The 12,928-nt window shown below is 41.3% G+C and overlaps 1 protein-coding gene across 1 annotated transcript in view; it reads right to left on the bottom strand.

The window, feature by feature from the left end:
• GRHL2 (grainyhead like transcription factor 2) overlaps positions 1-12,928 on the bottom strand; it is a 157,433-nt gene that overhangs the window by 95,024 nt on the left and 49,481 nt on the right. The window contains exon 4 of the mRNA XM_060287348.2: positions 11,506-11,899. Coding sequence (XP_060143331.1) covers positions 11,506-11,899 — 394 coding nt within the window. The remainder of the gene's footprint in view (positions 1-11,505; positions 11,900-12,928) is intronic.

The raw sequence follows: 12,928 nt of genomic DNA, 5'->3' as shown, positions 1-12,928 counted from the left end.
TGTCCTGACTGGAAAAGTACAGAATGAACATTACCAGGAAAGGAAGATCAGCAAAATTCTGGAAAGATTTTATGGCTGTTGTGAACTTTGCTTTGATCCTTAATATATTTAAGAATTAGGAAATTTTGGAGTAGGAAGGTAGCATGATGAAAAGAACATTTAAGGAAATGACTCCAAGACAGAGAAGATGCATTTCAAAGGTCTTCTTTGAAGGAATATGTGGTAACCCGTAACAACACATGGTGAACCAGTATTAATAAGCAAGGCCCTGAATGAGTTCATTGCCCATGCCATGGCACTGTGCAGCCTGAGGATAGACTTGCTTACTAAAACATATTGGACTGATACATTCTAGGGTTCTAATGTCCCAGGGGATGTAAGAAGATGTGATATACTACAACTATTCAGACTCAAAGAGACTGTCAACTATGGGCTAACAAATAAAAACTCTTAATCCAATAATATGAGCATGTAAACAAGAACTATGAAAAAATTAAAATAGTTGACATATTACTGACATGGATATTACTTTTTCCGAGTTTAAACATTTATCCTTAATTCGGTTACATTATCTTTATAATTTAAAAAAATTAAATGTATACTCTACCTGGAAAACATCACAATCCTTTATGATGGCCCTAAATGATTGTTGATATGGCCAAAGGGAGAGAGGCCTTTAAAATATATATATATATATTTATCCTACAGTAAAACTGTAGGCTACCCTCACCCTTGGCATTTTCACTATTGCTGTACAAGGCTGCTTGGTTTTCTTTTTTTTTCTTTTTTTTTCTTTTTTTTTTTTTTTGCGTTACACGGGCCTCTCACTGTTGTGGCCTCTCCCGTTGCGGAGCACAGGCTCCGGACGCGCAGGCTAAGCGGCCATGGCTCACGGGCCCAGCCGCTCCGCGGAATGTGGGATCTTCCCAGACTGGGGCACGAACCCGTGTCCCCTGCATCGGCAGGCGGACTCTCAACCACTGCGCCACCAGGGAAGCCCTGCTTGGTTTTCTTTTTGTTGCCAAACTCTAATAAACAGGAGAGACTGTCATGCTTATGCATGAAATAGAATTTAGTCAAATAAAAAATTTTGGTCAACATCTACGCATGGAACAACTCCTACAGAGCATCTACTGAACGCTGGCAGAAGACCTCAGACCTCCCAAAAGGCAAGAAACCCCCCACGTACCTGGGTAGGGCAAAAGAAAAAACTAAACAGAGACAAAAGGATAGGGACGGGTCCTGCACCAGCGGGAGAGAGCTGTGAAGGAGGAAAAGTGTCCACACACTAGGAAGCCCCTTCGCGGGTGGAGGCTTTGGGAGGCGGAGTGGGGGAGCTTGGGAGCCGCGGAGGAGAGCACAGCAACAGGGGTGCGGAGGGCAAAGCGGACAGATTCCAGCGCAGAGGATCGGGCCGACCGGAACTCGCCAGCCGAGAGGCTTGTCTGCTCGCCCGCCGGGGCGGGCGGGACTGGGAGCTGAGGCTCCGGCTTTTGTCGGAGCGCCGGGAGAGGACTGAGGTTGGCGGCGTGAACACAGCCTGCAGGGCGTTAGTGCACCGCGGCTGGCCGGGAGAGAGTCCGGGGAGAAGTCTGGAACTGCCGAAGAGGCAAGAGACTTTTACGTCCCTCTTTGTTTCCTGGTGCACGAGGAGAGGGGATTAAGAACGCTGCTTGAGAGAGCTCCAGGGACGGGCGCGAGCCGCGGCTAAAAGTGCGGAGCCCAGAGACAGACATGAGACGCTAGGGCCGCTGCTGCCGCCACCGGGAGGCCTGTGTGCGAACACAGGTCACTAGCCACACGCCCTTCCGGGGAGCCTGTGCAGCCCGCCACTGCCAGGGTCCCGGGATCCAGGGACAACTCCCCCAGGAGAACGCACAGGCGCGCCTCAGGCTGCAACTTCTCGCCGGCCTCTGCCGCCGCAGGCCCGCCCCACACTCCGTGCCCCTCCCTACCCCCGGGCCTGAGTGACCCAGAGCCTCCGAATCAGCGGCTCCTTTAACCCCGTCCTGTCTGAGCAAAGAACAGACGCCCTCCGGCGACCTACACGCACAGGCGGGGCTAAATCCAAAGCTGAGCCCCTGGGAGCTGTGAGAACAAAGAAGAGAAAGGGAAATCTCTCCCAGCAGCATCAGAAGCAGCGGATTGAAGCTCCACAATCAACTTGATGTACCCTGCATCTGTGGAATACCTGAATAGACAACCAATCATCCCAAATTAAGGAGCCCTGTGGATGAAAGGCTCTTGGTGCTGCAGCCAGGAGTCAGTGCTGTGCCTCTGAGGTGGGAGAGCCAACTTCAGGACACTGATCCACAAGAGACCTCCCAGCTGCACATAATATCAAACAGCAAAAATTTCCGAGAGATCTCCATCTCAACGCCAGCACCCAGCTTCACTCAACGACCAGCAAGCTACAGTGCTGGACATCCTATGCCAAACAACTAGCAAGACAGGAACACAACCCCACCCATTAGCAGAGAGGCGGCCCAAAATCATAATAAGTCTACAGACACCCCAAAACACACCACCAGACGTGGACCTGCCCACCAGAAAGACAAGATCTAGCCTCATCCACCAGAACACAGGCACTAGTACCCTCCACCAGGAAGCCTACACAACCCACTGAACCAACCTTAGCCACTGGGGACAGACACAAAAAACAACAGGAACTACGAACCTTCAGCCTGCAAAAAAGGAGACCCCAAACACAGTAAGATAAGCAAAATGAAAAGACAGAAAAACACACCGCAGATGAAGGAGCAAGATAAAAACCCATCAGACCTAACAAATGAAGAGGAAATAGGCAGTCTACCTGAAAAAGAATTCAAAATAATGATAGTAAGGTTGATCCGAAATCTTGGAGATAGAATGGACAATAGAATGGACAAAATGCAAGAATCAGTTAACAAGGACCTAGAAGAACTAAAGATGAAACAAGCAACGATGAACAACACAATAAATGAAATTAAAAGTACTCTAGATGGGATCAATAAGAGAATAACTGAGGCAGAAGAACGGATAAGTGACCTGGAAGATAAAATAGTGGAAATAACTACTGCAGAGCAGAATAAAGAAAAAAGAATGAAAAGAACTGAGGACAGTCTCAGAGACCTCTGGGACAACATTAAACGTACCAACATTCGAATTATAGGGGTTCCAGAAGAAGAAGAGAAAAAGAAAGGGACTGAGAAAATATTTGAAGAGATTATAGTTGAAAACTTCCCTAATATGGGAAAGGAAATAGTTAATCAAGTCCAGGAAGCACAGAGAGTCCCATACAGGATAAATCCAAGGAGAAATACGCCAAGACACATATTAATCAAACTGTCAAAAATTAAATACAAAGAAAACATATTAAAAGCAGCAAGGGAAAAACAACAAATAACACACAAGGGAATCCCCATAAGGTTAACAGCTGATCTTTCAGCAGAAACTCTGCAAGCCAGAAGGGAGTGGCAGGACATATTGAAAGTGTTGAAGGAGAAAAACCTGCAACCAAGATTACTCTACCCAGCAAGGATCTCATTCAGATTTGATGGAGAAATTAAAACCTTTAGAGACAAGCAAAAGCTGAGAGAGTTCAGCACCACCAAACCAGCTCTACAACAACTGCTAAAGGAACTTCTCTAGGCAAGAAACACAAAAGAAGGAAAAGACCTACAATAACAAACCCAAAACAATTAAGAAAATGGGAATGGGAACACACATATCGATAATTACCTTAAATGTAAATGGACTAAATGCTCCCACCAAAAGACACAGATTGGCTGAATGGATACAAAAACAAGACCCATATATTTGCTGTCTACAAGAGACCCGTATGCTAACACATATATATGGAATTTAAGAAAAAAAAAATGTCATGAAAAACCTAGGGGTGAAACAGGAATAAGGACACAGACTTACTAGAGAATGGACTTGAGGCTATGGGGAGGGGGAAGGGTAAACGGTGACAAAGCAATAAAGAGGCATGGACATGTATACACTACCAAACATAAGGTAGATAGCTAGTGGGAAGCAGCCGCATAGCACAGGGAGATCAGCTCGGTGCTGTGTGACCGCCTGGAGGGGTGGGATAGGGAGGGTGGGAGGGAGGGTGACGCAAGCGGGAAGAGATATGGGAACATATGTATATATATAACTGATTCATTTTGTTGTGAAGCTGAAACTAACATACCATTGTAAAGCAATTATGCTCCAATAAAGATGTTTAAAAAAAAAAAAAAAAAAAAAAAATAAATAAATAAATAAATAAATAAATAAAAAGCTTCAGAACAGCCTCCTCAAAAAAAAAAAAAAAAAAAAAAAAAAAAAAAAAATTTTGGTCAAAAAAAGAAAGAATTAGAACCAAAACACTCAGGCCATTCTGACTACAATTACCAAGTTTCCACAACTGTTTGGAAACATTTTAATATAATTTGTAGGATGCCAAAAGGCAGGCAGACAGCCAACATCACCATACCTTGCTGTGATTTGATGCAGTGCATCTATACATTTCTTAATCATTTGGCCTGAGAAAAATGGTAGTAAAGGAAGTATGGTAACATATATTTTCTAGATTATCCTTAAAGGACTTTAGACATCAAGGAATATTAGAATGTTATATTTAAATGTTGAATATTAGAATTCTAGTTTTTTCCTTGGGTGGGAGGAAAGAGACATCAACTAAGAATCTACTAGGAAAAGACAATGATTCCTTAACAGTGGTAAAATCAGATATAGCGAAATAATTCCATGTCTTTGATCAGCCACCAATTTTTTAGGTCTTATGATTCATTTATTCATTCATCCACTCTTTCAGTAAATATTTGCTGAGCATCTACTTTGCATCAGACACCATGCTAGGTGCTATGGATACCACAGAGAAGCAGTCCCTGCTGTCATGAAGCTTCCGACATAGTAGATGAAAAATATTAGTCAAATAATCATTAATTTAAAAATTTACAAACTGTGTGCAAGCACTCTAAGAAGAACAACAGAGTTCTAGGAGAGCACATCACCACCGAGAAAGTAAAAATCAGTCCCACTGACAATCAGCCTTGATGCTTCTAACAGAATGTACTGCTTCCAACAGCACACGGACAAGGCCAACAGAAGATAAGCAATGCTCCCAACAGAACCCCAGAAGACAATAACACAGGTACAAAAGTGAGTAACATCCCCCCCTTCTGCGGGACTGATGCCTTCTTGGCAAAGATAGCCTCAGCCCTGCTTTGTTCATCCCATCTCCTGAACAATGACGACCGAGGTACCCAGTTTCTAGACTGCCCCAAGGTCTTGACATATGAAATCCAGAGCTGGTTGTCACTTCCATGATCCCTTCTTAGACTCATCCAGAACAAGCCCAAACACTACCAAGAGCTCCTCCCAACTCTCTCTTGCTGAGTTGTCCCTAAGGGCCCCTTGCAGAAGCAAGCTAAATAAATGTAACTTTGACTACAGATGTGTTCATGGTAGTCTTTGGCTGGTGGACTTAGATACAAAGAAAACTGACTTTACTAGGAACTGAAAGGGGAGGACAGGGAAGGCTCCCTTGAGGTAGTCACACAGGAGGAAGGGTGTGGAAGGTAGTAAAGAATATTCTAGAATAGCATTGTCCAATAGAACTTTATGCAAAGATGGAAGTGTTCTATATCTTCACTAATATGGTAGCCACTAGCCACATGCACCTTCTGAGCACTTAAAATGGAGATAGTGGGACTGAGGAATTGAATTTTTAATTTTATTCAATTTTAATAGCCACAGGTGGCTAGTGACTGCAGTATTGCACAGCACAGTCCTAAAACATGGAGTAGCAGGCACATGGGTCCTGAGGCAGGAGGGAGCATATCAGGTTCACAGAACTGAATGACGCTCAGAGCAGAGAGCACCAGGGGGAAAGATGTGCAAGATGAGGTGGGAAAGGCGGACGAGAAACAGAACGCGCAAGGCCTTGTAAACCCGTTAAAGATTTAGATCTTAATCCTGAAAACAATGGGATTTCAGTGAGAGGGTGTCATGATCAGATTAGCATTCTGAAAAGACCATCCCAGGTACAGTGCACAAAAGTGGACAGTATTACAGGCCAGAGATAATGACAGCTTGGGTCAGTATGGCGGAAGTAGAATGGAGATAAATGATTTCAGAGAGATTTAAGAAAGTGAAGTTGATAGAACTGATAATGACTTAGATGGGGATTATCGTAGAGCAAAGCATCAAGAAAAAAATCCTCGTTGCTTGAGAAACCAGAAGGACGGTGGTGCCACTCCACTAGAGCAGAGAACGTGAGGGAAGATGTAAGTCAGATTTTGAGCTGGTGGAGAGTCAAACAGGCAGTTGCACATAAAGGTCTGGAGCTCAGAGAGAGCTGGGCTGGAGAAAAATAATGTGAAAAGTATTCAGGACATAGATGATAACTGAAGCTGCGGACATAAAGCTAAGAGCATTTTCAAGAGACAGTGATCAAAGCATCAAATGGTGCTGCAAAGTAACAGCTTTAACAGAACGGGGATTTCCAGAGCCGTTCTATTCAAGAGCTGGGTAGATGGCCCCTAGGAACCTAATAATAGGCCATCCAATCTCGCAAAATTTGACTATGTATAGAGAAACCTAAATCCTTCCCAAGTATAAAATGTGTATGCTAAGGATTTTCCAAAATTTTGCTTGGTGCAAAAACAAACTAATAAAATAACAGAAGTTTTAGTGGTACCATATGCACTATATCATGTATTTAAAATAAAAACAACAAAATTGGTTGCACTGATCAAAAAGTGAAGCCATGTTCCATTTCAGTACTTGAATCAACATTCTTAAGATTTTATTCTTTAAGTTTGTGGTGGGAAATGAACTATCAGTTGGACAGGGTTTAGATCCAGGGTAACTTCCAGTATCAGGCTACAGATGAATATAACATCAAGGGATATAACCATCATATGTCTGTTGGGTATAACAAATAATAATTCTTTGATTTTATTTCAGGTTTCTCTGCAAACTATGTTAATTTGACAAATAACATACCAGGCACTAAATAATGAAACACATGGTAGAGATATCTGGTGCTCACACATAAATCATTCTCATTCCTGAGCACACGGGAAAACTAGACTTCTCTTAACCTCTTGCAGTTAGTTAAGACCATGTGACGGGTTCTAGCCAATGAAATGTGAACAGGGGTAATAGCAATACTTCCAGGTCATAGTATTTACAACTCAGTGTGCCATCTCCATGGTCTCTCTTCCCCAGCTGGGATGACCCTGAAGCCACATATAGAGATGGTAATGTCACAAGATGGAGGGAACCTGGATTCCTGATCAAAAGACAGGTCTGCAGACATCTATCAAGATTATTATTAGCAAGAAATAAACATTTAGTGTATCAAATCACTGAGATCTGGTGTTCCTTCATTCATACAGTTAGACTTATGTTAGCTGACATACAAAATTGTAGTACAGAATAGCAAATTCTTTCTTCTACTTTGATTCTTATGATGACAATACATATGATTTTTCTATAAAAACTCTTTCTTGCATCTCTCAAGGTTTACATGTTTCCTAAAAGCATTCTAGGTATTAATACTACCCTGTTTTATATTTATCAACTATACTCTGCTTATTAGCTGTGTGACCTTTGGCATGTTCATAACCTCTCTGAAGCTCTGTCTTTTCATCTGTAAAGTGGGAAGAGTAATACCTTCCTTGCAGAATTGTGGTATAGTAGATATTAGAAATAAAGTGTGTAAGCCACAGTGCCTGGCACACAGTAGTACTCAATAAATAGCAGCTATATAGATAGTAACCTTCTAGAGCGCAGAAACCAAGGCACACCTCCTGCCCTCTACTCCCATGTCTAGCACAATGCCTAACACCCAGTATAAACAAATATTTACCAAATGTTACTACGAAGAGGACACAAAATAAAATATAAATCCAATTAGCTAAAATAAATTCATTAAAGAACTTTTTAATGCTACTAGCTTCAGTTGAACCAAACTGCTCCCTTCCCTGGTATCACTATACACACACACACACACACACACACACACACAGAGAGAGAGAGAGAGAGAGAGAGAGAGAGAGAGAGAGAGAGAAGCAGCCATCTCTAACAGCAAATGAAACTTGCTAATTCAACAAGTAGTAGCCATTTTAGTAGTTTGCCTAAAGTAAGTGCTAGGTTTTAGACAACTTTTCCTTAGTGAAATTTACTTGGTGAAATCACTCTGAGCTCACCTGATCTTATAACCAGTTGACAGTGCCATGGCTAAAGATCATGATAAATCATTCCATTTAATTTACATCAGATTGAATTATAATATGCAATGTAAACACTGATTTCCAAGACTAGGAGAGCAGCTAAACCATACTCGGTGGAAATAATTTTCACATTTAGTTTCTGGTAAGTTGCTTTCTCATCCACTTCAAAATAAAACCCCAAATACAATTGCGTCCTTTCATAAGCCTCTTTACCTACAACACAAACACAACTCATAACACATCCTCCAAGTAGCATGATGGTTCCGCTGACATTGCACCACATCCACCGACTCTTCTGTGACTAATGTAATATTTCTGTACTGTGTGAGAAAAACATTAGTAGCAACCCTTTAGTGAAAAAGTATGCACCTCACATTCCTACGTGGAATGACTTGCTTTTCTCTACAGAAGCACCCCTGACTGCTTGAGGGCAAATCAAATATTCAACAATACCAAAAACCCTACGAGATCCCTTGCTCAGTTTGAAAAAAAAAAAGAAGCAGCAGCAGCAGGTTGTTGACTCTTTTAAGCCACACCACACAGGACGCTAAAGGAGCAAACTTTAAGATAATATTTTTATTACAAGGACACTGAAGGTTTGATATAAAGCTACCAGAACCCAAGAAATACGGAAGCCTGGTAAGGGCAGGGAATTTATTGTGTCTCACTCTGCTCATTCCCCAATTTCATAGAATGCAGCAGGCACTCAGGAATGACAGGCCAGGAAAAGAAGGGCTGCTAATGTGACTTGTCTACTGTGAGGCCCTCCCAACGCTGCAGAGAGCTGGTTCCTTTTGTTCCTCTTATTCTCATATGAAAGATGAGAAATAGCTAATGACGTAGACAAAGAATCCTCATTAAGAAAACAAACACATTTAAGCAAGGCACTATGTTCAGTTATGGAGCTCCTAAGAACTGGAAGGTCCCACAGTGTCTCTGAGTGTAGAGGTAATGGCTAAGGACACTGGCCCTGGAGCCCGACAGCTTGTGGCAAGTCCCATCTCTGCCACTTACTACGGTGCGACCATGGGTGTCCTTATGCTTTCTGTGCCTTAGTATCCTCATTTGGAAAACACAGATGACAATAATAGTACCTCATAGGGCTTTTGTGACGATTAGATGAGTATATATCACTTAGAATGATGCCCAGCACAAAGTAAGTGCTCATCAAATGCTTATTATTTTAAAATATGATTATTTAGGGTTACAATTTCAGCCTCAGGTGGCTGAATTTTGTCCCATTGGCAACTAAATGGGTATCGGGCTGCAAGTATTTGGTATACTGCCACCACAGTCACTCCTCTTTAAGAAATAAGAAACCACAAGTTTTCTCCTTCTGCCATTGTCTTTTATTGACCCAGGTGGAGTGCAAAATGAGATGTCAGTGACCATCGACTCAAATGTAAAGGCACTGCTCCTAAATGTTGAAGCAGCTGACCTGAACTAAAGACAAGAAGAAAAGCATTACATATTCTGGGTCAAAAATTGGAGAGGTGATCCACAATTATATCAGCAATTGTTGTTCTACAAAGATCCCAAGGCAATTAAATGGAAAGAATATTGTCTTTTCAACAAATGATGCTGGAACACTGGATATCAATGCGGGAAAGAAATGGGACTCAACCCTTCTCTAACACCAGATATAAAAATTATCTCAAAGTGGATCATAAACCTACACGTAAGATGTAAAACTATTAAATGTCTAGAAAAAAACAAGAAAAATCTTTGTGACATTAGGTTAGGCCAAGACTTCTTAAACTGCACATCAAAAGCATAAACTCTAAGAGGAAAATATTGATTAACTGGACTTCATCAAGATTATATATTGTTGCTGTTTGAAAAACATAGTTAAGAAAATAAAGTGGCTATCAAACTGCAAAACGTATAACTGATAAAGGGCTACACTATTTAAGGATCTCTTACAACTTAATAAAAGGAAGACAAATAACCCAATTTAAAAATTGGGCATATTATTTGAACAGACATTTCACAAAAGAAGTTATAGGAATGGTCAAATAAACACACGAAATAATATCCAACATCACTAGACACCAGAGAAATGTAATTTTAAACCACAATGAGACACAATCACATATGCACTAAAACGACAACAGTTAAAAAGACAGACAATATCAAGTTTGGGCAAGGATATGGAAAAGGGGAACCCTCATGTATTGCTGGTGAGAATGAAAACGTTCCAGCCACCTTGAAACACTGTCAGCAGTGTTTCACATACATTTACCACATGACCCAGCAAGTGCAGTCCTAGGTATTTACACAAGACAAATGAAAGCATCTGTCCACAGCAGCATTATTCATAATAGCCAAACCCTAGAAGCCAAAACCTAGAAACAACCAAAAGTCCACCAACTGGTGAATAAATTGTGATACATGCTTACCATGGAATACTACTCAGCAATTTTAGAAACAAATTATTAACACAAGCGATAACATAGATGAATCTCAAAAAGATTCTGCTAAATGAAAGAAGACAACATACAAGACTCTATACTCTACCACTCCATTTATATGAAATTTTAGAAAAAGCAGAAGTATAGTGACAGAAGGCAGATTAGTGTCTGCCATGAGCAAGAGGAGACGGGAGGGCTTCAAATTCAAACTTTTAGGATGAGGAAACTTTCCACCGATTCTGATGTTGGTTACATCATTGTAAACAATTAGCAAAATTTTCAAACGTGTGAATTTAAAACAAACAAGCAAGCAAAGATCATTGCTTCTGTAAGTTCTTTGGGCACACGAGAAGAATACACAGAATCTATTTGTAAGGTACAAAGTACACATACACGTACACACTTGGTTATTGATAATACCAATTCTTTCTTGAGTATTCAATCGGACAAGGTCTTTAAAGAGTTATATTGTTTTAAAAAGTGATGGGTAGGCAACATCTTTGGCTGCCATTTGGAAAGTTACAAACTAGAAGAGGTCAGAGTGAACACTTTACAAAGTAGGAAATTTCCACGCAAACAGCCCTTTGTTCTTCAAAAACAGTTAATTTTAAGACTAAAACTAAAACCAGTCAAGGAATCTGTCATCTAAGAGGCAGGAAAACGGAAATATTCCTCCACACACCTAGGCCAATGGTCTAATAAAACCCGTTTATGAGGAAAGATGCAGGCATGTTTAAAAAAAAACAAAACAAAATCTTAAATTCACAGTTGAATTCACTCATCCCACTTAAAAAGCCAACAGAGAAAACAAGTTAGGTGGTTTTGGGTTTCAGTTCCAGCTGCTGATGTAAGAGCCAGGGACTCACCTCTGTGTTTCCGTCCTTGAAGCTCTCGCTGTAAGTACTGTCCGGGGTGCTGCGCTGATCATCCTTGAGGTAGGTGCTGTGGCTGGCCACGGACGGCACACCATACTGAGTCTGTTCAAAGATAACCACGCGTTGCTCTTCACCATCTCCCCGGGGATAGTGCACAGGTGGGGCCGTGAAAACCGGCGTGAAATCTTCGGCCTTCACCACTGTGATTCCCGCCATGGGGATGACGGCTGGGCTCTCAGAGACGTTCGTGCTATACTGTTCCCGTTTTGAATTCTCCAGGTGGTCTTGATTTAGGGAAAGGTTCACTGGAACAGTCTTTAGGACCTGCACTCGGTTTTCTCCTCCACTCAAACTACTCTGGGCTCCACTGGTGCCAAGACAGTTTCTGTGTGTTTAAACCCACACCCCGCAACAGAACAGAATTAGAAACATCACCCTTCTGCAACTCCGAATAACTGATGTAAGCAAGAATCAGTGGATGCTAATGCATTAGGGGGAAAGCTGATGGCAAACTTTACAATGGAATGCAATGAATCTTTGTATCACTAGAAGGAGGACAACTAGACATATGTGCCTCCCGGTATCATGCAATGAGCCCCACCTAGAAAGTGCTATTGCCCACCACCACCCCCCGAAACAGCTGACTCTAAATCAAGCAAGCCTTTACATCCAGCTTCCAGTTCTTAGGATATATGGGAGCTGGAAGGATAATTTAAACAACATGGAAAAGAAACAATCATACAAACCAGAATGTCACAATCTTACTGACCTGGTTTCTTCAATAAGTCAGAGGCATGAAAAAAGAAAGAAAAGTGGGAGACTTGTTCTAGGTTAAGAAACTTAAAAGACATAATCAAATAGGATTAGCAGATCTTGTCTGGATCCTGATCTAAAAAACCAAAAAGGCACTTAGGAGGCAGTGGGATTTTTGAGACAACTGAATATGAACTGAGAGGTAGCTGATGTGAAGGAAGTACTGTTAACTCACCTAGAGGTGATAATGATTTTGAGATTAGGTAATAATATGTCTTTATTTAGAGATACAAATCATAAGTTGTTAGAGATGAAATGACATAAAGTAAGCCAGGAACTTATTTTGAATACTATTGCAATAAAAATTTAAAAAGAAAGAAAGAAAAGGTCAAGTTTAAGTAGGTGTAACACAAAGTTATCAGTGCTGAACCCAGAGGATGGGATGGGTATCTGGGGGTTCATTATATCATCGTCTTTATTTATAGGTATGTTTGAAAGCTTTCAGAAGAAAACATTTTAAGTAGCTTTTTTGAAAAAAGGTGGGAGCAGGACAATAAGTTAAAGGAAGAGAGTGGAAAGAATATTTTTCACTCTTCTGCAGGCTAAACTCCTTGCAGGAAAAATAATATAATGAGAGGGCTTCCCTGGTGGTGCAGTGGTT

This window comes from Globicephala melas, chromosome 17 (genome assembly GCF_963455315.2).
Source record: "Globicephala melas chromosome 17, mGloMel1.2, whole genome shotgun sequence".
NCBI lineage: Eukaryota > Metazoa > Chordata > Mammalia > Artiodactyla > Delphinidae > Globicephala > Globicephala melas.
The sequence above is the reverse complement of the archived record's forward strand: the minus strand, read 5'-3'. Positions and strand labels throughout refer to the sequence as shown.